Source organism: Neolamprologus brichardi, chromosome 7 (assembly GCF_056152115.1).
Source record: "Neolamprologus brichardi isolate AB-2024 chromosome 7, ASM5615211v1, whole genome shotgun sequence".
Taxonomy (NCBI): Eukaryota; Metazoa; Chordata; class Actinopteri; order Cichliformes; family Cichlidae; genus Neolamprologus; species Neolamprologus brichardi.
In genome coordinates, this window is record NC_142110.1 from 47,752,962 (window position 1) to 47,780,284 (window position 27,323).

Here is a 27,323-nt window from a genome sequence, read left to right on the forward strand (position 1 = left end):
AACTCTGCTTCCTGGTCCCAACTCTGGATAGTCATATTTGTCCATATTTCTAGAAATGAGAGCTGCTCCATCCAAAGTGGGATGGATGCCATCTCTCCTAACAAGACCAGGTTTCCTCCAGAAAGTTTGCCAATTATCTAATTATCTAATTATCACGAAATCCGTGCTTTGGTCTGATGAGACAAAATCTGAGATCTTTGGTTCCACTCACCGTGTCTTTGTGCGGTGCAGAAAAGGTGAATATTTATTTGTCAAACAGGACAATGACCCCTAACACACCTCCAGGCTGTGTAAGAGCTATTTGACCAAGAAGGAGAGTGATGGAGTGCTGCGCCAAATGGCCTGGCCTCCACAGTCCTAAACCCAATCGAAATGGTTTGGGATTCTTCTTTAACCTCCTAGGACCTGGCGTCCACATATGTGGACATCACATTTTTGGTTATTTAGACCCAGATACTCAATTTTGCTCTACAAGGGCCTGATATCCACTTACGAGGACACTATACTACCACTGTTCTATCGAAATTTTAAAAGAATATCCTCATTTGTGGCTCTCATTTCTCTTAGAAACAAAAATTGGGTAAAAAAAAAATCTGGTAATTCTTTGTTTTTACATTCATCGGGCCCCAATATGACCAAATATCAAAGAGAAATTAAAAATGCATGCCGTGGAAGAGTTCGGGTCTTAGGAGGTTAAAGAATCTAGCATATAAAACATGTTTTGAGCTATTTAACACTTTTACATAATTCCATACGTGTTCATTCATAGTTTGTTTGTTTTTTAATTTATTTTGATTATGTAAACAATATACAAAGTTCATTTAGCAAATAAAAGAAGAAAAAAAAAGATACAAAATAAAGCTAATATATTTCAATATTGCTTCACCTGTAGTGATTCAGTTACATATCGAAAAGGAGTGGGAAGAAGTACACACTTATTTAATCTGACTCTTTGCCATAAGTTATCAGTCTATATTTAATCAGCTTCCTTACTGATATAATCTGCAGTAATAATGACGAACATATTTCTAATATAAATAGACACCACATCATATCATTATGTTTTTGTGATCCTATAACTTTACCTCCATACCAATACCTCCAGTCTCAATGACCATAAATAAAATTTCCTAAACAGAGACATTCACTGAATTTCAATATTTTCCCTTTCTTTATCACTCATGAAGATCATGTTGTTATAACTCCTTTTGAACTGCTTTTTGTTTGGACATTGCTTCAACTCCATACTCGAACTGCTCCATAGTTTTGATGCCTTCAGTGATAATCTTCAATTTAAAGAGTTATGAAAATTAAAAAAAAAAAAACATTAAATCAGAAGGTGTTTCCAAATGCTCGACTGGTATTGTATATTGTAGGGTAGTGTTTTGTACATTTGCATAGCAAGCAAAAGCTCCCCAGTTTGATTCTGGAAGGGGACTCAAATCCCTTTGTGGCTGCGTCAGGAAGGGCATCCGGCAAGAGAACCCGGCCAAGTTAAACATGTGGCGCTACCTCTTGGCTCTTGGTGAATAATGGAGCAGCAAACAATCTAAACTTGACTTTCATTGTCATGGTGGCCTTCATTGTAAAATTCTAATTTTTTAGGGCCATTGAGAGAATATGTTTCTGCCCACTGATCTTAATAGGCAGTGAAAAACACCATTGGCTTGGTGTAGTTCAATGAGGCAGAGGGCAAAGAAGAGACTTACTTGTAGAGGCTGTCAGGTTCCAGGCACTTGAAGACCACTGAATATAGCACAGAGTGGGGATGGTCTCCACTCCTCCTCCCAGCAACAACACAGGACGAACCCAAACCAGAAAACAGATCATCCATCAAGCTCAGGACCTCACCTTATAAAGAGATAACATTGGAAAGAAAGGGAAAACAATGAAAGCATGAATTGAAGTCTGAACCAAATAAAGGTTCTTACAAAAAGGTCACTTTGGAAATGTTATTTGGCCTGTTTTACTATTAAATATTTTGAGGGGGGAAAAAATGAACAATTGCAAACGTATCTTTCAACATTGCATTTTATCTATTGTTCCATCTATTGCGAAACAATCCCACATGTTTTGGTTCCACCACATGTTTTAACATAAGAAAAACAACAGTGCAAAACACAAGCTTAGTCATGAATGGATTTCTACATTTAGGCATGGAGCTCTGGTAACTGTGCAATTTGAATGATGTTGTTTCACCTCTGCCTGCTCAAGCTGAGGCCATAACAAATGGGACTTTTTACTGTCAGGAACCCATTCACATTACATTACAGAACTGTAAAGAGAACAGGATTTCATACACATTTTGACTTATTGTACATGCTGCTATTACACTGACACCTCCCTGAACACAGTGATGTCTCAAAAAACAGCTTACTTCACAAGCTGTGCAAGAAAAGCAATGCACAATTGTTCATTTAGACACAGGCATACACAACATCAGTTTCCAGTACTCATGGGGGTGATGGAAAAAAGGCGAGACCTGTCAAACTACTGTGGTTTAAAAGCTCTCAAATAGTTGGATTTTAAACTATTTCTACATGAGGTAAAGGGCAGCTTAATTTTAGCTTATGATACGTGTGCCAAATTATAAACACAGAGAGTCTGGCTGGTGGGGCACATGGGGATGGTAAGAAAAGGTTGCAAGGAAGAGGAAAAAGAACTGCACGAATGAATGATTTGACCTTTTCACAGAAAGAGCTCTGTGTATAGGAGGTTGCCCCCAAACACATTCCAACACTATTACAGGATTACTCCTCCAAAGGTCTTACCTTTCTAAACATCACTCTCAAACTGTGTTAATTTATATTGTTGTTAAAGCCCATGGGAGGCTGAAAGTAAGTTGTGAATACTGGTATGGGTTTTGTTCAAAACAACATCTCAGGGATGTTGGTGGTGTGTCCTGTAGCGCACAGTTCAAATAGAAATTAAACTTTATCTTTTACCTTAAGCAACTTTCAACAATAAAAAAACTCAAATAATACCAAATACCAAATCTGGTCCATCACAGAGTCTAAAAAAAATAAAATACAAAAAAATACAAAAAAACACAGCATGCACAAATGTTCAGTAAAATTTAAAAAAGAAAAAGAAAAAAAAGGTCAGGAGAGGACTAGTAAAGAACGAGGCTGTACAAGAAAAAAGGCAGTGAGTTTTATGATTATGTTTTATGATTTTGGATGTGGTCGTGGAGAAGAATGATGTCGTCAGTGGATGTTTTGATGATCAGGATAAATCAAAAAGTTGAGACGCGACTAAAGTATACTTCAGAAGTTTTTGGAGAAGTTGGGGAGATTTGTCATTTTTATTTTTATTATTATTATTCTGACTTGCAAAAATCAAGTGACAGGGCTACTGACAAACTGAGAGCTTAGTCTCTGACAAGTAAGTTATTGTTTGTTGCTAAGACAAAATTTGTGTTTTTTTTTTTTATTTGTTTGGTTTAAACGGCACTTTCAAAAACTTGGCAGACAACAAAAATATCTCTCTGAAGATTTGAAATAGCATATTCACACAAACCTTCTAGGACATGATTTTTGCATAAATTAAATAGTGACAAGTAAAAATAGATGAAAGGATTAAATGAAAGAGATACATCTGGCAAGCTGTAGTAGAATACCCAGTAACTGCCATCAATTCATAACTCACTTATCTTGTATTAGAGATGCACAAGTGAGTTTTCTTAACAGTTATAATAAACACTTTAAGTTCTCCGTGTGCCTGCATGGGTTCCCTCCAGCTACACTGGCTTCCTTGGACAGTCTAAGGATGTGCTCAGTTTACGCTAATTAATGATTTAGTAAGGTATTACTGGACATACGGTACAGACCGTATATTTAAGTAGCAGCATTTGGTATTAATTAGCTGATCAATAAGACAAATTATTATACAATTATCAATTCCAAGAGTCACCAAAGACCATAGTGGGTATTAACATAACTAATAAATATTTTAACCCTGGAGAACCCATGGGGTCAGAGCCGACCCCATTGGTTTTCTAGGGAAACCATGGGGTCAAATTTGACCCCATGGGTTCTCCAGGGTTAATTACTCTTACAACAAATTGTTAAACCAATGAACCTACCCTCTTTCCCTACTAATTTACAATACAATTTATGCAGCACAACACAACCTAGTCCTTTAGACTGTTCCTTCATAGGAACACTGACGGTTCAGGCATCATGAGAGTGGTGAGGAGTACTCTGAAATATTGCTCACACCATGCAACTATAAAAAAGCAGAGCTAACAAAAATTGAAAGCATTCTGTTTTTGTTCAGAATCATAAAGACAGATTACCGTGTCTGATCTCTACCTTGAAAGCAACTCTAAACTCCTTCTAACACGCTTTGAGCATCAGTAAGAGCAGAAACGTGCTATATAAATACCAGCCCACTTACCAAAGAGTTGAAGAGAACTTAAAATACACATTTGTGTTTTAGAACTTGGCCTCACAATATCAACATAAGTTAGCATACTAGTTTTGAAATCATTTTTTGTCCAGGTTTACCAACACAATTTTCTAGAGATCATTACCAAAATCTACAAGAAGAATAATTCATTTGCTGCCATAGTGCAGGATTGGGGGCAAGCATGTGTACTTTGGTAACCCCTTGCATACCACCTTCTGTTTTAGAGAGTATGGAGAAGATGTGCATGTCTATTTTCATCTGGTATCACAGGAGAGGAAACGTGAGGAGGGTTTGTGTGTGTATGCATCCCTAGGAGGGGAGAATGGGCTGATTAACTGAATATGTTCACACGTGCAAAATGATGTATGACTCAACTGCTAAAGTGGAAGTTTTTTTTACAAGCTACTGGCACACGTTTGGCTGTGTCTATGTGTTTTTCATTTCTACTCAAGACTTTCAAATGCGATAGCTTAAAAGGGGATATCTTGTAAGTGATTTCATATCAGAATTAGGTCAAGATAATCAAAATCCAATCCATTAACAATAGAATAAGAAATGTGAGCACACCCAGAAGCAGCATTTATTGTTATGAGGGTTCCTCATGGGTAGGCCTGTGGTCCGTCAACATTTCTGTCAATACCGAAGCCAAACAGCTCACAGCTGGCAAAAATTAAGGCCCCTGAAATTCTATTACGGTAAAAGCCATTTTGCGTGTTCTCCAGCTTACATGGCGATTAAAACCTCATGGTAAATGCCAGGTGACCTTTTTAGTAAGCAGAGAGAAGAACAAATAACAGCAAATCATGGGAAAGTGACGACTTGGGCTGACTGACAGTGTACAAAAGAACCACTCTGATTCAAACACATCCTGGCCTTGTAACTATGATGTAGCTGCAAACAAGTCATGATAAGTTTATTTGTACAAACCGATATCATATACAATGTCTCAAAGAGCTTTGCTGCGCCACAACAGAAACAGTTCCTGACCCAGGCTGGCGCAAAGTCTCTGAAAAAAACAAAACAAAACAAGGAATACCCCTCTCAGAAAACTTTGGCACGTAACAACACAAAAAGGAGGAGGTAGGGAGGGCAAAAGAGGAAAAGAGAATCAAAGAGGTCCTTCCTTCACGGAAAGCATGAGGTGCATAAGTAACAGCAAGTTGAAGACACAATAACAAAAATAATTGCAGCACACAAAAACACAACTGTGGTATTATAAAGGAGTAAATGTGTATGCAGAGAAAATCTACACATGTACTATGGACTTGTATTTATATTCAAGTTTATGTGCATCTTCTGAACTTGGATGTGGAAATGTGTGCACATGTGGAACAGGACATGTGGGGGTTTTCTGTCTTTAAACCAAACTTGCCATTCTGTTATGGCAGACATAGCCTTTCACTTTCTAATTTCTAATTCATGCACTGTGTAACTGCTTTAGCCATTAGCTGTATTTGTCTTTCTGTATATGTTTTTATTTGAATGAGAATGTATATGCAAATCGTCAAGGTGAGCTGGTTTATGGATTAGATATGTTTAGATTTTTTTTCTTCAAGCAGGAAATTTGAAAGTATCAGAAGAAAAAAAATGTAATTGGAATTGATAAATGAACTTATTCACTTACATACAAGTGAGTAATATGTGAGATTATTCACTACTGAACACTTAAGCACTTTTTTATTAAACATGTATAAGTAGTTGCTTCAAAGTGCTGAATTTGTATTGTATAGCTTTTCATTGCAAGGTGATATTGGTGTAAGTAAGGTAAGGATTAATAAGGGTAGAAAATCAAAAATAATCTATCGAAGAGATAACAAAAATTTTAGGAATGTCCAAATCACCCATCTGCTTCAGTCTCAAAAGAGGGAAAAAAAATCTGAACTGGCTAACTCAGCAACACTAAAAAGTTTGAAAGACCACAGAAGACAACTAAAGTGCATGATGAGAGAATTATTTCCATGGTTAAGAAAAACAATTACACAACGAAGCCTTTATGAATGGAAATACAAATGGTTTACAACAAGGTGCAAACCACTGGTTACATGGATTCGACTTTGCCAAAAAACATCTAAAATGGTCTGCACAGTTCTGCAAAACGTTCTGGCCAGATGAAACCAAGATTAACTTGCACCAGATGGGAGGATAAAAGTATGAAGGAGAGAAACACTCATGATCTGAATCATACCGCGTTATCTGTCAAACATGGTGCAGGGAATGTAATGGCGTGGAACTGGGTCACTCGTGTTTATTGATGATGTGGCTGCTGAGAGAACTATCAGGATAAATGCTAAATTGTACATAGCAAAACTGATCAGACAGCATTTCACAGTGTGAATGGATGATGACCCAAAGCATACTGCAAAAGTAACAGTATGGTTTGTGAGATAAAAAACTGAAAGGGACGCACAAACAAGCAGCAACTGAAGTTTGCTGCAAGGCGATACTAAGTATAAAAATGTCAGTAATTCTTCAAAAGTTAATATAATCATTTTGTTAAACCCACTGAATTAAAGCTAAAGTTCTGCTATGTCTATGTCCAAAGGCAAAACTAGAAAAACTAGAAAAAACTGTCTTTGTCCTACAATCTGTTCTGCATATACCATAAAATGTAGGTGCCTAACTAACTAACTAACTAACTAACTAACTAACTATATAAACTAAGTGTGACCTGCTCCAGCATCTCCTCCATATCTGGGTGCCACCACAATAACTGCACTCCAGTATTTAACTACTGCTTCAGGAGTCATCCAGCCCAACCAGCCTTCTTCCCAACCAATGGTTGCCTTCTATGGCAGGCAGCTATGACCTTCTGACCACAGCTCCTAAATGAGTGTTTCTGCAACTGAGTCTTTGAAGATGGCCAACTCAGATGCTATGTCCCCCATCTCCCCTGGGATGCAATTAACTGTTCAGTAACTGCAGGGTTTACCATTTCTGTCCAGCAGTCTTTTCTGCCATCTGATCCAACTCACCACGAGTTGTTTAGCTCTGCTAATCTCTTCAACCTTGTGTCCAATCACTGACCAATGGGCTAAGGTGCTTTGGTAAAATTTAAACTTGTGCACTGCTTTAGGTCAGGCCATTCCTACAAATGACCTCTCTTCCAGTACATTATCCAAGATCCCCTTCAGAATCGCCTTGCCATCCAGAGCCTTGCTCTCTGTGACTCAGTCACGCAGAGGTGACCCTCTCACGCTCCAGTGCAAATTCCATGACTGCAGCACTCAGCCAGGGGCTTGTTAGTATCCCCACAAACTCCCTGGTTCCTCTCATTATATGTAAAATCTGGATAAGGATAGAGTCCAGCCCCTCTCAGCGGTTTGGTTCCAGAACCCTTGTGTAGAGGTGAGCCCAAATATAATTAGTTGGTACCACTCCACCTAACACACTACCTTTTTAAAAAAATATTTTTAAACAGATAAAAAAAGCTGTTAGCAAGCTTGTCTTCCTGATCTGGCTCCAAGAGCGGGTCCTGGTTTCCCTCACGGAGGAAGCTGCAGCATCTCAGATGCAATTCTTTTTTCTTTTTTTTTTCTTTTAATGAGACTGGTGACGTTTCATTTTACTGGAATTGTTGCTCAATATGATTCATGTTTTCTACAATCACAGTGTTGCATTGTCAAAGTGAATATAACCTGCACAAAAGTTAAGTTATTTCTTATTATTATTATTTCATGTGGGTGGCTGTAGCTCAAGTGGCAGAGCCACCTGAGTCAGCCACTAATTAGTGGCAGGTCAGCCACTAATCTGAAGGTCGGTGGTTCGATCCCAGGTTGCCTCCTGGCAGCATGCCAAATATCCTTGGGCAAGATACTAACCCCATGTTTGCCTACTGGTGGTGGTCAGAGGGCCCGGTGGCGCCAGTGTCCGGCAGCCTCGCCTCTGTCAGTGCGCCCCAGGGCAGCTGTGGCTACAATGTAGCTTGCCATCGCCAGTGTGTGAATGTGTGAATGACTGAATGTAGTGTGAAGCGCTTTGGGGTCCTTAGGGACTAGAAAAGCGCTATACAAATGCAGGCCATTTACCATTTCTTGAAAGCATTGTCTGTTGAGATGACATATTGTTGCTGAGCAGGAACTAATCCTATGGACAAACTCAGTGGAATGCTTACATCTTGATAACACATTCATTTGCGAGAGCAAAAAGAGCATTACGTCAGAGTTTTACAGTTATCTGAAATTAATCAACTTCCCTCCAGTTAATAATAATTGAGTTTTCACCAGGCCATAGTTTAATCAAAGATAAGATATCATATTTAAATGTAAAATAACATATGGGTATGAATGAAAGCATGAAGAAACAAGTTTAGCAGATGTAATGACAAAACCGATTAATTAATTATTTGATCGTCCTTTAGGATTAATTTAAATGTTTAATTGCACTGTCATCCTGCCTGCCATAGTCATACAGTTCTGCTAAAGGCAGCTCTTATAGGGAGAAGGTCAAATGAGGTTACAGCTAGATGACAAAGTGGCATGCAAACTGAAAATTGTTTCATGGACACAAGCCTTGACTTCCAACTGTTGAAAAAATTTAATCTGACTTGAGCTATTAAAGCTATCAGGTGCTCTGGATGTTTATCACCCATATGGAAAAGATATATATATAAATCTTATAAAGTTTGTATCTGTCTTGTGTGAAACTTGTATGAAAAGCATACAAGAGTAAAAACAGATATAAGATCCCTTGAAAAATTATGTAATGAAACTTGTATATTTTGGATACTTACTAAAACAATATATGAAAGTAATGAGAAAGTGGCCACTTTCATGAGTAAATCATGTAAGCCTTATATGATTTACTCATGAAAGTGGCCACTTTCATGAGTTAAGTCATATAAGTTTTTACTATTTCTTTTCCATATGGGCAGATTCTTTATTTTTGTTTGTTTCCTTTTCAGAACGATGTGGCACACTGGCTATGACTACCCGTGAATTAAAATCTGTTAGGCAGTGACCTTACCTTACCTTTTCTACATAGCAAGAAATTGGCTCAGAAGGGGTTGCTTTCTTACAGACTAATGGCCTCGTAGGGCCATATGTACCACGTCTGGTCATTTTTATTGCTTTTGGCTTTGCTTTGTCCTTTTGGCCCTCCTGCTGAATCTGAATTAAGACAAGAGGTGTCAGTACTGACAGGCTGTTTGGTTGTTGTGCAGCACTGTTTGAAGAATTGATTTGCAGTGCCATCCTTTACCTGCTATACAAGGAGAATAGTGTGAACTCATGGCATCAACTAGTTCTGTTGTACAACACTGTGAGGAGACTTGTGTAGGGAGGCATTAGACTAAAACCACTTGTGTCAGCTAACACAGTGGCCAGCACCGGCATTGTGTTTCTGGACATTCACGCTTAGTGAGATTTGACTGAGTATACATACAAAATGGAAATATTTTTATAATGAAGTTTCACCAAAAAGTAGAGATGAATGAGAATTTTGACTTTTTTTTTCTTTTTTTACTTTTTATTCTCAAAAGGCAACACGGGCAATAAAAAAAAAATGAGGGAACATTTTCTATTGTGAATGAAGCTTGATGTGTGAGCTTCATGTGTAAGTGTTTGAATGGTACTAGCCTGATCCATTTATAATTCTTATAACTTTCTTTTATAGCACATAAACTGCTTTGTATGTGTCCCTATACTATGGAAGCCCGTTTCCGCCACTTAAAAAAAAAAAATAGGATCCATAACTCAAAATTTCAAGTTATTTTCTCAAAATTTCGAGTTACTTTCTCGAAATTTCGACATATTAACTCAAAATTTCGAGTTACTTTCTCGAAATTTCGACATATTAACTCAAAATTTCGATTTATTAACTCATAATTTTGAGAAAAGTAACTCGAAATTTCGAGTTAGCGCTGCCAATCAGTAATCTATGTGAATGACGTCATTTCCTTGTTACCCGGAAGCTGAAGCCCTCAGCTACAAATGCTACAGCTAAGCTACTGGTATTACATCCAGTCGTGAATGCACAGATTGCTGAGTGTTTTCAGCGTGGCTTCACAAATGATGAAATCCCTGTGCTTTTAGCTGAATCACATGGCGTTACTATTAGCAAACGTACTCGCGAAAGCGCCAATTTGTTGGGATCCGTTTTTGAGTGCGCGTTCCTCTGCGCCATATGCTTCCGGGTAACAAGAAAGCGACCTCATTCACGTAGATTTTTGATTGGCAGAGCTAACTCGAAATTTCGAGAAAATAACTCGAAATTTCGAGTTATGGATACTAGTTTTTTTGTTTTTATTTAGTGGCGGAAACGGGCTTCCATACTATACTGCTAAACGTACACAATGTATGGAATTAATAGGGAACAACAAAGTATACATAATAATTTTGATTTACTCCTCTACACAATCACAACTAATATTCACACAAGCCACTAACATCCAATTTCCCAGATATAAATATCCCATGATGTCACTGGCATTGATCCAAGTCCAAGACTGAGTTATTTTACCATTACTGCTTTGGCTTCCACAGGGGTTCCATTTATTTGTATCATCGCTTTAACAATTTATTTTCCATGATCAGTGTATCTTATTTTGTTTCATTATGTTTGTCTTCCAATAGCAGTGTTTTTCTTTTTTTGAGATGTTCATCCCGCTCAGGTTCTTCACTTGTCTTAGTAGCACAGTCTTGTGCTATTAACAACCCTAACAGGAACTGTCTTGGTGTCTATTCAGGGTGGGGTGTGTTGGCTACTACAGTGATACATTTAGTTGCAATTTTCTTGCTTTAAAAGGACTTAATAAGTTGCCATTTCTTTTTTTTTTTCAGTTCTTGGTTTATGGCACTCTCAGCTCTACTTCCAGCCATTTCATCTGCATAAGTTCAGTAGATTAAACATTTCGTGGTTGTTTATTGTTCCAGGTCATTGACCTTTCCTTCCTTTAAGTAGTTATCTTGCCTTTCTCTTTAACAATATTTTTTAGTTGCCAGATGGGAATCAAAAATCAAAACCATGATTCTCCTTCATGCTCCTCTTTCTCAGAATGTTAGCTTTCTACTGTGTCTCTTCCTATATAACACCATACAGTCCAACAAAAACAATTGCCCACCTAAATCAGCATTTCCCTCTCATTGTGTCAATATTGAAATAACGTATATATAACTATTACAACACTGATTTAAAAAAAAAACTTTGTATAAAGAATATCTTACACCATTATATAGTGCTTTATATCACATTTAGATAATGCATGCTGTAAATGATGTCAGTTTACCTGTAAATTTACATGTAAATATAAACAGACTCGCTTGACTTTATTTGGAGCACAAACACGATGGTAACCAAATTGTCCAGTCAGTGATTATAATAGCTGCAAGCAAATCTCAGCAGGCTTGCTTGATAAGCATGGGTTTCTATTCAGAGTGCATATTTATTTCTACCATTTTGTGCCTGCATATGCCCCAAATTTGCAAAAACAACTAATCAATCCTAATTTAATGCATAAATGCATTTTAAAATTGATTTTTTCGTCGCCACCAAATTCAACAAAGATCAAGCCCAGGCACAAACTGTGTCAAACAGACAAATATCTCATTATAAATAATGGGGACAAAACAGGCTCCAACAAACAATGATGAATGAAAAGGAAGGAACTGAGAGGCAGCATCCTTATCTTGTCTTAGTAATAATTCCATAATTCCAGTGCACTTCCATTAGCCAGAGTTTGGGGACATTGAATGATTGTTGTAATTAATGAGAGATGGAGAGACCTGTGGCGAAGACAGAGAGACTAACAATATGTGTGTGAAGAGGCAAAATGGGAAAGGAAGCAAAAAGGGAAAGGGACTGCAGAAAGCCCTTGGCCCCCTGCCTGCAATCTGCAATCTGCTGATGGCGAAGCTCGTGACGAGGAGGTGCACAGCGTCCATTTTTAGCGATGAGGTCATCTTTAATTAACAAAACAAAGAGAGTCAGCTGTGTCACTCCAATCTGTTATCTGCAACCATGCTCAAGGACACCCTTTATCTCCATATAATTCAATCTCTTTGAATGAGGGCTTATCGACGCATTGGGGTGCATTCTTGGTCTCAACCAATGATGGAGCTGTCACATAAACAGGGGAGGGGGATACCACTAGCTCTGATCGCATAAAAAAGGGCGACGTGAGGAAAGAGGATAGGTATGTAGAAGTATGAGACATGTGATAATAGATGTAAGCAAAGCCGTGGAGCATCCCTATGTTATTTATCCCAATAAGCTGGCTGGTTAAGCTAGAAGGAGGAAACTGGAACTAAAATAAGGGCAAAGATCAAATGGCTAATCCATTTCTGAGTCCAACAGTGCCAGGGTGGGGTGACATCATTGCTGTGTAACCCTTAGTCCTGCTGCTGTCTGGTTTCTCTCTCCTCCAACTTGTGCTCTGTCTTATTCTTTTCTCGTTGTCTTCTCTTTTTTTGTATCTGTGTCTCTCAGAGAGACTTTCCACATTTTCAGACAATCTCTTCCGTTTTTGTGTGCGTGTGTTCCTGTCAGTCCTGTAATTGTTCCAGTCTGCCATGCCCTCTGAGATTTTTTTTTTCATGCCACAAAATCAGGTGTCACACAGCAGTGACGCAACACACAGACTCACAGGTTTTTAATTAGCACCAAGTGTGTGTGCATTTGTGCGAGGGTTGCGGGAAGCACAGTGCTACGCTTATGAACGCGCTCACAAAAAAGTGTCACATCAGCACAACTGTGATTTAAGGACAAGCCACTGAAATTAGCAGCTGAGAAGATAATGCAGGAATGGTACAAATGTGATGATGGAAACCAAACTGTCTGTGTTTAGGCAAAAAAAAGAGGCACTAGTAAGATTTTTCTTTTCCCTTCTTTGTTTGTGCTTCACTGTTTTTTAAAGAACTCCCAGGGAGATCGACAAGAAACATAGCTGAGAAACAAGAACATCATATTGCAAGTATGTCACTATTTATTCCCACACTTTCAAAACACTGTCTTGCATCATTTTGCAAAAAAAAAAAAAAAAGTTTAGCAAGCTGAGTTTCGGGCTGTGGTGCGACATCGCTCAGTTCCTTACCATCCTTATCCTTCTTAACAAATATCATAAAAGTATCACCTTATTTACTTTACCATTACTTCAGGCACAAGTTAAAATGGATGTGCCTTCAGTATAGAGTATACAGTATATTAATTCTCTGTCACTCTATCACTGTGTCAACTTTTGGTTGTATTAAAACTAGACTTTCTAGTGTTTTAATAGTTTTTGCAAAATCTCTTACGATCTCTGATTATCTTACTTTTCACATCTGGTTTGACCCATTAGTGCTGTGCTTCTTTGTGAACACTGCCTCTGCATTGGTGTGCCATCTAGAGGCTTGAGCCTGAGTCTGAAGTCAATGATTTAAACACATCCATTCGTGATCAAGAGAGTAAATAATATTTAGAGGGAGGAGGGCTATTCCCTATATTAGTTTACCCTTAGTCATATTATACTGACGGATTTTAATGGCGCTATCACCCCATATTTAGATGGAAGATTAAAACAGAAATAGTGTTTTAACCAAAACAAAAAGTGCCACTAATGTTCAGGGATTTCCTCAAATTTGATTCTGTTTCTAACAGATAATATGAGTAGTTAATTGCTTTCTGTGGCGGTCACCAGAGGTCACAGAGATATCCATTTTAATTTGACTGCCCATTAGGATCATTTTTCATGTTTAGAGGTTGTATATGCCCATTAAAACCTTTTTATCTTTGTAACAGATGTTGTGCACAAGGCACACAAGTGTAGAATTCCCTGTTCCAGTCGTTATTAACTCCTCACTTCACTTGCCTACATGCTATATTTTACAATAAGATAGACATTTTCTAACATAAGTTGTGTATCTGTAAGTTGTGACGCAATTCTTTGGAAGCCCCTGAAGGAAAACATGGCTCACCGGTTGAGAGTTGACTTTGCAAAGATGCTTTAACTGTCAATTTCCTTGAAATATAAATAACTGATAATTCAAAGGCACTCTTTCCACCATCTTGGTTTGTACCCCAGTCTGGCAGGGTGAAAGCGCGTTGCTGTAAAGACAAATGCTGGGCCAGATTTATAACACAAGACAAATCAAGAGCATCACTGCAAAATGAAGCACTGCACTGTCATTTCTTTTATCTTGTATGTTTTATTTTCATACTCATCAGAAGTGAAAATAATAACTGGAAAATTTTATTAACTACAGAGCCCTATACTCCACAACAGTATTTTTTTATTCTGATTGGTGCATCACTGTGGATGCATTTTGCATTGCGGCGTCTCTGTCAACACACTGCAGATACACATTCTGGGGACGGGTTTCCCCAGTAATCTCTCAGAACTATAAGAATTCTCTTTTGCATGCCAGTATAGTCTGACTGGAATAGGTAGTTGGATCAAAAACAACACAATATTTCAAATTACTTCTACAGCAAATTACTTCTACTCTCAAGTTATTTAAACCACATGTTTCCCAACTTCTACTGTAGCAATATAAACTCTGGGTTCCAGCAATAGTGAAGTTCAAGCTTAAAAGGAACCTTTTTACTAACATTTCCCGTTTTACTATGTGCAAACTGGAGGCTTTTGAGAATAGCACAGAGGTATCTACTATGGACGTGATTGTATTTAAGCCCTTAGGGTTGCTAGTACAGCGTTGTCCACATAAACAACAAGATAAATGCACTAAGGGCTCATCTGCTATCCTTACTACTCATGATTTGTGAGGGACCAGGGTGAAGCCTTAAAAAAAAAGTGACAAATTTTCAAAAAGTTCTGATAAGTAGGATAAACTAAGGAAATTGGTTCCTAATGGCTTGTACAGATGTGGTTAGAATGGCTAACGTTACAAAATAAATGCTTCTTGGAGGAAAAGGAGTGAACGGAGACAAATGGCAACAAATTATATATATAAAAAGTGAAAATAAACTCAGTTGTGGGCTGTTTCTCGGGCCCGGATGAAAGTTTTAAGGTTGCAGGAAGACATGCTATTGACAGACTTCATACATCGCATTGTATTTTGTTACCTGCTTTTATTTTTAAGGCCTTTTTTTGTTTATAATAGTTAGTACAACAGCCCTACCATATGTAAAAATAATATTGTCTTTTCCTTGATTCACGGCCAAATACAGCACAAGTAGAGCAGGCTAAGAAAAAAAAATTAGGGAGAGGCATAGAAGTGGCATAAGAAACGAGAAGTCAGCGAGCTAACGTGGCTGGTTCTTACGCCACCGACCATACTGATGGAGGGTTTATAACTGAATAAGGCACTTCCAAAGAACACACTCAAACTTTGACATGAAATTTCCAGTAAACACAGATCCCCTTTCCCAATTATGAGGTAACTGAGGTGTAGAATCAATACGCATCACCAGGCAAGACGGAGTCACATCAGAAACATTTATGAATATTAGCTTGGAGGAAGAGAGCTTTCACTGTAAAGATTTTCAAGGACTTTATGATTGCATCTATTCATGCAGGAAGTTGTTAAGGATGAAAAACCTAAGCCAAAAGGGTGGCACATTACGTCATTCAAATCAGCTTATTTAACCCCAGCTTGTGGAAAGAAGCATTTGAAAAATAAAAGCGAGTCTTCCTCTTTAGCAATGACTGGAGCGATGACTGAATTTACTTTTTTCTTCTTCTTTTTTTTTTTTCCAAGAGTTATCCCCACACATTTCAGCTGAGGTGTGTGACTTACTCTGCTGATGTCTAACAGATAAATATGTGAGTGCAGCTTTAATTTGTATCACAAATCATGTAAAAGCAGGTTGCACATGCCGGTTTCCAGTGGATAACATCGGCCCTCTCACAATCAGAGAAGCCAAATCTGTGGACTTATTTAAGTCCTGTGACTGACCTGAACAATAGAGGGACACGGTCTTTTCTCCTGTCCTCGTCTAGACAGCAATAACACAGAAACATGGCTTTGTGAATCCAATAAAGACTGCATCCAACTGTCTGCATCTTCACACTCTTTCTGTCTGCCATCTGTATGATTGTGCATATGGCTGTGTGTGCTCTGGATGTGTGACTCATACTCAGCATGGCTGAGTGTCTGTTTGAAGCCATCTATATTTCTTTTATGTCAGACGCCAGCCTGCAGCAGTGTTTCAGCTTTGAATGGATGCAGATGCATCCTCAAGTTCCATTAACCCTCTCAAGTCAGGCGTTGCAGATTTGCAACAGTTAAAAGCTACCAACCTGATTACCCCACATAAATATTTTATGAGTTTGTTTTACTCAGAAGTACCACTGCAGGTATTCTTTTGTGCATTAGCAACAAAAACTTAATTTAAGCCTGAGAGGGTTAGTGCTGGCTTCGGCTATACCCCATCTCCTGGATGAAGGTACTGCTATTACTACTGATTAAGTAGGATGCGGTCATGCTCATCCCTCTCTACCATACATTGTTATTAGTGTTTTATCTAGCTTTTTGTTTCCAGTAATACTGAGAAACAACTGTTATTTGTATGTTTTATGTTTACATTTCTGAACACCATAGGTGTCCTGTAATTTATCATGGAAGAGCCAAATGCTCCAAAGAGCACTTTTATAATAAACTAGTCCCTTATTCAACATTCAAATATGAAAATACAAAAAGTCACATCTTCCATAATATTCCCTCTTTAACACATGAAAAGTGAATATCACCTCACACTGCTTTATAGTGCCAACTGTCATCTCTGACTTAAGCTTTGGATCAGGATTTTTCCCTAGAATGGTCAAACATGGTTTTACTGTAATTCAGCCGAATAATCCTAGAGTGTACCCACCCTAAGATGTTGGAGAAGCTTGACTACGAGCTCAGTGGTTCATATCGTCACACAGTCTCGGAAAATGTGAACGGGGAAAATGAAGCAGAATCACTTGTTTCCAGAAAACCACCAAGATGCCCTCAAGCAAAAGGTTTATCCCCCAAACTGCTGCTTGGCCAACGAAAGCTGGCCTTAGTGGCAGCTGCCATAAGGAAATCTGTCTATGTGCATTTGCCTGTGAAAGGCAGGAGGAGCTGAGAAAAAATATAGCACTGAGGAATGGCTCGGCTTTAAAACATATTACACTTTTTATACACAAGGTGAGTATTGTATAGTGCTCAGCTAGATGTTTTTTTTATTTCAGCTTTTGGTTTCACAATTTGTTTCCCAGTAAATGCTTCTGAAATTCTTCTTAAATAAAAAAAAAAAAACTAGCTGTAAGTCAAATAACTTCAAAATACATAAGTGTGAGAAAACAGCAGATCTTGAAAAACATGCTCCTTTATTTGTTGAGCTCAGAGAACTGGATCTCTTGATTTTAAGAGGCAGCCTTTACAGTTAGGTCCAAAACTATTTGCACAATGAAACCAATTTTGTAATTTTGCCTCTGTACACCATCACATTGGGTTTTAAATCAAATTAATCACGGTGTGATTGAAGTGCTGGATTTTAGCTTTAATTTAAGGGAATTGACAAACATATTGGTTTAACTGTTTAGGAAGTACAGCTATACAGTCCGTCAAATTTAGAGGCTCCACGTGTAATTGGCCTAACATCATTTTAAATAAATCATTTGCAGTCAGTAACAGCAGGTAGTCTTGAACCCCTGGAAATCATCAAACGCTGCATCTCCTGTTTTGAGAGGATTCCAGAGCTTTTCTACTGCAAAACTTGCTCTATTGGGTTGAGATCAGTTGACTGTCTTAAGCAATGAAGAATATCACCAAACTTTGCATTGAGAAACTCTTGGCCTGCTTTAGCAGTACGCTTTGGGACACTATCTATTTGCACCGTCTGATCAGTTTTGCAGAACGGGGCTGAATCTGAGCAGAGATTATATCTCTCTACACTCCGAAATTCATCCTGCTACTTCTATCAGCAATCACGTCATTATTAAAAACCAATGGCTTGGTTCCACCGTCTGCTATACATGCCCATGCCATAACAGCGCCTGCATCATGTTTGACAGATAATGTGATATGCTTCAGCTAATGAGCAGTTTCTCTTTATTCTCCATACTTTTCTTTCCCGTCATTTTGTAACAAGTTAATCTTGATTTCATATGTCCAAAGATTGTTTTAACATTTTTTAAATATACACTTTTTTCCTCCCTGAACTTGGCAGGCTCAGTTAGAAAAGTCAAATCTAGTCTTTCTGCTTTTTAGTATAAGCTGCGATTTGTACATTGTTGTAAACCCTCTGTATTTATTTCATTTCTCGATTGTAGACTTTGACATTGATGTCTTCTTGAGGGTTTTCTTGACTTTGCTAAAGTTGTGAAGATGTTTTTCTTAACCAAGGAAAGAATTATGCAATGATCCAATAGCTGTCTGCTGTGGTCACGCTGCAGAGCCAGCCAGCGCATTGGATGTACTAGGCTGTTGATTTGGCCACTCCTAAACTTCTCTGACAGGTTTTTTTCAGCCTAATGATGGTCTCCTTCACTTGGATTGACATGTCTTTATTAAGAGTTGTAGTGAAAAGCTACCAAATGCAAACTGAATGCTTGGAAATCACTACATATCATTCATTTGCTTTTTTATGTAATAAAAAAGCAAATGATCATTTGGCTGCTTTTTAATCATTTTCCAATAGTACATTCAATATAAGTTCTAAAAAGTTGATGGGATACTTTTGTTAAACCCTGATCACACCACTGATTTATTTTAAATCCACTGTTTTGGTATACAAAGGCAAAAGTGGGTCATTAGAAGTGTAATATATATTAAGTAAACATATGGAGCATGTAAGTGCACTGCTTGTCACCAAACTCCTATTTGGGTTTATACTTAAAGAAAGTTCAGAAAGAAAAAAAACACACAGAATAAAGTTAAAAAGACAAAAGATGAAAACAATGATTTTAATCTGTATTGTTCTCTGTTATAACATGAATTAGAGTGGTGACTGGCACATAGCAAAGTGAGTCACCCACACCATCTGCCCCTCCGTACCTCACCTCTGCCAGCATGCCTCTGTCTGGCTATCTGTGCCCTCTCTTTCTCTGGTGCCCACGCTTCATTAGCTCCTCCCCCGGATGATGGATGGCCTGTCCGTGCATCCCAGTGTCTAAAGCCAGACCATCTCATTTCTCCAATATTATTAAATCTTGCCTTTTTCCCTGACTCACCCCACCTCCCGTCACTACCATGACCATTCCCCTATCCCCACAGTGCAGCGGTCAGTACCATTTACGTCCCTGATAAATTGTCCTACGTCATCTTCTCCCATCCTCAGTCTGAACTCCCACGCCTGTTCTGTATCCAGACAAAAGCTTTAAACTCATTCACTGCAAATGTAAGTTTAATTCTTCTTATTTGAGTCTTCTAATCAACTCATTAAACATCTTTATTCTTGTATCTGTCAGTGAAATCTCTCATCTTCCTTTCCGACATCGCTTCATCACCATTTTGAAAAAAAAGTAGTCTCTCACTCCAGCTTGACCTAAAGCATGGCTCATCAGTGTTCCAGCAGTACATCACCTGATGTGGGTAATTGCTTTTCCTGCAAGCCCAATCCCATCTCAGATCTCCTAACATAAAGGTTAGGTTTCTAACTCAATGCATAACAGATACTTTATTTATTATAGAATCAATAGTATAAACATTTTCCTATTCTCAGCTTTTGTGTTTGTGAATGTAACTATTTGTACTTTTATATGTTGCTATGAATATATGTGGAACAAAGACCAACAATAAGTAAGCTTAATTAAAAAGATGCTTTTAGCCAATTTAAGCTTCTCTACCTGTGTAGATCTCTGCCTCTGAGGGATCCTCCACTCGTTTGTGCTGGATGATGTAGTCAGAAACTTTGCAGCCAATCAGAGGCTCCACATCCATCCACTCCAGGGCAACCATTGTGCTTGAGGGCTCCAGGTAAGGGGATAGGCGTAAACTAAACAATACAGAGAATACAAGATAGATTTTTAAAAAAAAACACACAAAAAAACAGACATATATGAACAATGAGATAAAATGCTTCCACAACTATTTGGCATCCTCATCTGGAGTTTCACATAGGACTGTATCAGCGTATGCTTTATGCTGAAAGCATGGTCATAAATCTCAAATGGATAAGTGGGAATCCCACGTGTTGTTGTTATTGTGTTGGACTAGAGAGTGCACCACCTCCAGCTATATGTCATCTGACAACAGAATAGCAAACAGAGACTTGGAACAAAACAGCATTCCAAAGCCACATGTGCTCCAGCAGCTTTCCATGTGTAGTTTTCCCCCTTTAATCCCTCAAAAGAGATAAAAGAACAACATTTCAATTTTTGTCTGCTCTCCAGCTGTGTCTGTGACAATGCCATGAAAGAGGTTAGCTGTTTTGATGCTCAGTTTTATCCTCACACACAATAATAATACTTATTTCAGGTTCTTAATGTGTCTACCACTATCCAGAGTTGGAGATTTTGGCAGCTGCAGTGACTCTTGGGCTTTTTTTTGTCAGGTTGTAGAGTTACAGAAACCAAAACTCTGTTTGTGGCATCAAGTAAGTCAACAACCACAATTCATAAACAAAATACTAAGAAAACAGGCAAAAGGTTTATGCATCTCAGAGTACTTCTATAACATCTGTGCAAAATAAACTAGAGTCTGATTTCAATATCACTTCCTATCTATTGCTTTAAAGGCTTTTGCTTCTTGGCTTAAAAGTCAAGGGTCAGCATATATTGTAACATTTGGGCCCACAGGAATGGTACTGAACTGCCAAAGCTCACAGTTTTCCCTGCACAATCATTACAAAAGAAACAGCTGTTAATAAAGGATGGAACTGATTATTTTGCTATTTAAATGGTCCAGTAAAACTTTAAAAAGTCACAAAGAGAAGGACCAGTCAGTTACCTCCATGCCATTTATACACGTAAGCTAGAAACGCTCAATGAATGTATAAACTGGCTTAGCCAGTCAAGAGGCATATGCATGCAGCACATGGCCCCAAAAACATGGAAGAAAAACTTTAAAATAAGGCAAACTGTCAGCAATTCATTCAAGCTAAAACTCTGAAAAATGTATTTATAAAAACTTCTAATTTAGGGAAAACTACTTTCGGTGCTTTAGGATACTTACAATTGTGCAAGTGCAAGCTGCTTTGCAACCTACCCCCACCCCCAGGGCCTCTTTTCATTCTGTGTTTTTCTTGTATCCATACACCCATTTTCTTAAACACTTATCAAGTTCAGGGATGCAGAGGGGGTTGGAACCTATGCTAGCTCTTATAGGTGAGGTACACATTGTATAGGTAGATGGTTTATTGGGGGCCTATGCTTGGCTTAATGATTGCAATATCTGTTATCACTTGCACCTATTCTGTTTTTGCTCCTGCTGCTGCTCTTCCATCCTTTGGGTATCCATGCATTGGGAGGGTAGGGAAATATGATCTTATGTTGTCAGTTTCTTGGACTTGGACTTTATAATCCTCTGTGTCAACCAAACTATAATAAGGATAATTCTTTCGAATGCATTAATGATGTGTGCCATAATACAATTTACTGCTTTAATTATGCAAATCAAAAATAAAATAAATCCAGTTTGTTCATTTTTTGTTCATTTAGTTATGATTTATTTATGACTTTAGATAATTTATCATCTGAAGTCTTGCCCTTTCAACTTCCTGTTTCTTTTTAAAGATTTTTTAAGGCAACAATCGCTTGCGCGGATGACTCACAAAAGGCTCAGGGGTATTATTAGGACACCCTGAATGAGAGCATGTTCTTGTCAGGGAAGTGTAAGGGCCGACTGACAGTTATTAGAACTTCAGGGACTGTGCTTATGTCTACAGCTTTCTCAAGTGCCCCTGGAGTCGAGAGAGACAGGTAAGTGTGTATGTGTGCGCATATCCATGTGCGTATAAGTGTCCCTGCAGTGCACTGGTGCATGCATCCATAAAACCTCTCTTGTGTATGTGCATGGATTCCAAAGTGTCATGGTGTCACCTCACACTTACATCGGCTGCCTGAGGGGACTGCAGTTAGGCAGGCCATCTTTGCTGAAGGCACTCAGGTCACAGCGACACCAGTTATCGATGACATCGCCCTTTCCAGCACACCAGTATGAGCTCATTGTGGCGCTCTTTAAGGCCTGTAAAGGGTAACAGGTGAGAGAAATGCAATTATCTTTTGGAACAAGGGCTCACTGTCCAACTATGCTTATCCCATCCCCCCTCCTCACCTCCCACCCAGCCCACCCCCTCAACCAGTTTCCTCCACTGGTTTCCTCCACATTACAGCACACACAGACATACATCTTATGTCAGTCAATTTTTCATTTACCTTTGACAGTTCCCTGAAATGAACTCCAGGAGACAGCCAGTAAAAATATAGACTGGTCAAAATGCCCTCATGTTGCAAAATTGTTCAGAACTCAATGTAAATCTCATAAAGATGTAACAGCAGAGGGGCACACACACACACACACACACACACACACACACACACACACACACACACACACACACACACACAGTCAAAAAGAGAGTGACCTTTTCATACCCACCGTTCCCAATTACCAGAAGGCATGAACATCACACTAGCATTTACACTGTGACACTATCACTGTGCTATCATAGATGCACTGTGACTTCTATGATAGAGGAGTGAGAGCTGTGACACTGGCCACCTCCCATTCCAGGGTAGCGGGTAGTGAGATATTAATAGATGAGATCATCTTCTGGCATCTCCTTGTGCTACTTCATTTACAGGTGGATGAAAAAAGTAAAAAAAAAAAAGGTTGTAGCTCAGCCATCTTCTAAAAGGCAGCAAAATGCCAATATAACCATCAAAGCAATAAAATATAATGTCAGGGCTTTCCTTAAAGCTGCAGGCATGCTAGAGGGTGAGTTCAAGAGAGTTCACCATCACTACGACTCCCCGTCACACTACAGATCAATGAGCACTCAGTAATTTATGTGCTCTAACTGGTGTATTAATCACATTATGTTATTGTATAATGCCTTGGTGCCACTGGATTTTAACATGTCTTACACTCATATAGTAAGACAGATGGTGGGGGTCTAGTAAGGATGTTGGGGGAAGCAGACAGCTCCACAGGAAGAGTCTTTTGTCTCTTCGAGGACTTTGGGAGGTAGCAAGGGAGTGTGAACCTTAAGGTGTGAAACAGCTGTGTACTGCCTTTTGTTCCTGGAGAAGGTATTTAACTGAGAGCCCTGCTAAGCTCAGAGAGACTCTGCTGACCGTCTGCCCCGCGATCATGCAGGCTCTCCACCAACTTGGTTTTTCTGTTCTTTTGTGTTTTGATTAAAGAATGTTAGCTACCGCTCACCGCTCGTCTGCAGGCTTTATTTAAGTGGAAAACTTCCACAACGAGTGTTACCTCATGCAGGGTACTTTGGAGACGTGCTTGATCATGATCTCAAAAAAAGGGCACTGAAGCTGTGTAGAAACATTAGCATTGTGTACCAGGTATCCAACAAAAAGGAGGAAGGAGGCCCCTTATTGTTCGAACGCATGGCATATGACACTGATTCAAAAGCAGAGCAACTGATGATACTACGCACACATCTCTAAGACGACTGAGTACATGCTGCACACAAACAAAGTGAAAAACAAACATGATCATGATTAATTTCAACAGCTCACTGTTTCGTTTCATTTGAGAAACGCCAACAAAGATTTTCTGCAGTGTGTTGATTAGTAGAAGTGACATTCGAGCTGACTTTGGTCATAGGCCTGACCAGAGAGGCAAATAGCTTGGCCAAAATTGAGTCAGGGTATGCACTCAGAAGCTGATGTTAGCATTTCCATAACATTGCATTGTGAGCCTCAAAGAAGGCTCAACAGACTTTCATGGGAACTGACTTCTTCCACTCGAGGCAAAGTACCTTGAGAGCACAAATGACCTAAATGAGCAGCAGAGGAAAGAGTGAGGAAAATAAAGAGGGTGAGGCTGGAGAAAGAAAGAAAGGAAGAAAGAGAGAAATAAAATAGGACAGTAAAAAAAATCCACAAAGGTGTGAAAATGGGGACTTCCAACACTGAAACACATTCCCTGACTTTACTAGGGAATGGATCCTTTTGCAGCGCACACTTCATCATTACATCCTCCAGTACAGTACTAGGGCTCTAAATTAGGTATTATAGGGGGCAAGCAAGCACTATAATCCACAGCCATATTATAATCCACTGGAAAACCAAAAAGGTTATTATGCCACCCCCCCACCCCCACCGGATGAACCCATGTGGTAAACTGCTGCCAGAAAACAACAACAGCAGTAGTCTTGCCACCTCAAACCAATGGGAAGCAGGCCACAGTGAAATGCAACACACACAAAAAACACGGGCTCAAGGTCTATGCACGCACACAGTCTAGGCAAATATGAGAAACGATCTCCAATACCAGGGGCAAAAGAGAGAAAGACCACAGGACCACAGTGCCTGTACCACCATCAGATTCCTAGAAGAAAAAAAAAACATATGGGTTTCTGCGCTTGATTGCATGGCTGCACATGTGAAAAACAGACAAAGCGATTACCACTGTGTTTATGTTTGAAGAGTAATGCAAGCCATTCTCCTTTGGGTAAACAGGGAATCTAATTTTGGTTTAGGGAACGAGGTGGGAGTTGGGTGGGGATGCAGGAGGTAAAATAAAGACGAGGATTTAAAGTTCAGCAGGAAAAAAAACATTTAATTACGATAGAATGCGTGCGGTGGCTCGTGGTGACGAAGACAGCAACGTATGCGGCAGGTGAAAGTGAAAAGAAATAAATATGCAGGAAAAAAATCCAGTGATGAAATGAACAAACACAATGAAAATCCTGGGTCAGAGTGTACGTGTGTTCAGTGCTGCTGCTACATAAGTCACAGTTGGCAAGAGGAGGCTACTCTACACTTTATCGATTAACTGCATATTCTGCATTTCCCAGAACTCCACAGATCCATACACATTCTGTAAGAACCAAACATTATCCATTAAGCTTCATATTAGAAAAGGTGGTGTTTCCGTAAAGAAGGCTCTCTCTGAGGACAGAGTCTTTGTGCACCTCAAACACATTCACTTTTAGGAACCTGCTAGTGCCTCTAACGCGCCGTTTTACCGGTTCGCAAACACGGCACAACTTTGTCTCTGCTAACCTTATCAACACTGAACGAATCAAGCTGAAATGCAATCACTCCCCATGTCAAATGTAAGACAAGAGCAGTGAACATTGAGGGCAACTGAGCATCAGCAAAAACTCAAGCCACAAATTCCAAGCTTTGACGTCATTTAAACCCTGCAGACTCGTTGGCACCAAAACACAATTTAGACCTTTCACTTTTCTAGATGCCTGTCGTGACTTACAAGTAAGCAAGCAACGCCATAGTGACGTCTTTAATGTATTAATCTGTTTGTCTAGTCTATGCTGACCATATTACTGTCTGTATCCAGAGGCTAATACACAAAAACACTGGCCAGCTGGCCCAGAGTATTGATTTATAAAATAATCACCAGTGGTGGTAAAGAGTGTAAGACAGAGCACACACACACAGCCCACCATAATGATGTTCTTTGTGTGCGTGTGCGTGCATGCACACATGCATTTATCTGGCCCTTTCCATCATTCAAGGCTAATGGTGTTAACAAGGGAACCAATGGGCTGCTTCTAGGAACCTTCCAGGAAATGGGACAGTGGGGGCAGCTCAAAGGTTGGTTCAAACAGAGGTTGATAGTGTGTTTGAAAACTCTCAAATATTAGGAAGGTTTGGGTTTTTTGGTGTCCCAGTTCTGCCTGAAGATGTTCTGAGCCGATCTGACCTTTCCAGCAAAGTAAAGTGATGGTTAGTGTGTTATCGTATTTCCTGTTACAAGATAGCATTAGGCAATTAAAAACAGCTAAGAAAACAATTATAACAATAATAACGATAAAACAAACCATATCCTTTACTGAGGTAATTATATATGCTACTTTTAAGCATTCATTCTGTAAGTTGTATGAACACTAATGCACTTCTTGGGGCTTTGTTATTGGAAAGAAAGGTTTGTGTCTGTGAGGTCAAACTGTTTTGGCTGAAGCATAAGGAACAAGTCTGTACTGCTGCTGATGTAATTGATGGATGTTTGTGGATGAGGATGTAAATAGTATGCACTGATGCAGGTTTTATAGAAAATTGTTTAATTATCTACCCTACAGGAGCGTTCGCCTTCCTTCTTTGTTATTGTTGCTTTAGTCTTTGCCTTTTTTCATCTCTCTCTGTTTTCCTCCCTCTCTTTGCTCTCCCCCCCCCCCCCCCCCCCCCCCCCCCCCCCCCCCCCCTTAAATTGAATTGAATCGAATTAAACTAAATTAAATTTTAATTAGATTTATGATTCTGGAATCTAGAAAGTTAGTTTATAACATAAATTTGCAGCAGTATTCAGGAAGTGTTGTTGTTCTACAAACCAAATAAACTCTGTGACCTGAAGGGGGAGGAAAAAAGAACTTTATGGCTGCTCTGCAAAGCCAGTTAATAATGTCCTCCAGGAAGTAGGTGCACATGTTTCTTTGCCAAAGATGAAAAGAGAAGACTTCATGAACATACCTTCTGAGGATTCAGGGTGACAGAAACCCCACAATGGCAGTAGTGCACTTAATAAAAGCATAAAAAAAGGAAATGTGTGCAGATCTGGGATAAATTTCTATTGACTGATGAAACCACACACACAAACATAAAAATCCTTTACTGACCACCACCTCATCTGTCAAACACAGTGGTTCTGTTATGTGTTGGGCATGCGTGGCTGCGGATGGAACTGGCACACTGCTGTTTACTGATTATTTCCCCGCTTTTAGGTGCGACGGCATGAGCACTGTATGAGTTTCAGCCAAATTCATCAAAACACACCACATCATATTTCATAATTCAACAGGTCAGTGAATTAAAAACACTATCTTTAGCCAAGTCAGGCATTTTATCAGTTGAACTAAATTACACTTGCTTAAGGTGACAGTAAAGGTTTAATAGAGTCCACAACAACTGTCCTAAAGGTGACATG

The 27,323-nt window shown here is 39.1% G+C and overlaps 1 protein-coding gene across 1 annotated transcript in view; it reads right to left on the reverse strand.

Moving 5' to 3' along the window:
• The window catches only part of astn2 (astrotactin 2), a 278,673-nt gene that overhangs the window by 32,482 nt on the left and 218,868 nt on the right, over window positions 1-27,323 (reverse strand). The window contains exons 18-20 of the mRNA XM_006788981.2: window positions 22,303-22,436; window positions 20,099-20,247; window positions 1,710-1,851 (exon numbers count right to left, since the gene is read on the reverse strand). Coding sequence (XP_006789044.1) covers window positions 1,710-1,851; window positions 20,099-20,247; window positions 22,303-22,436 — 425 coding nt within the window. The remainder of the gene's footprint in view (window positions 1-1,709; window positions 1,852-20,098; window positions 20,248-22,302; window positions 22,437-27,323) is intronic.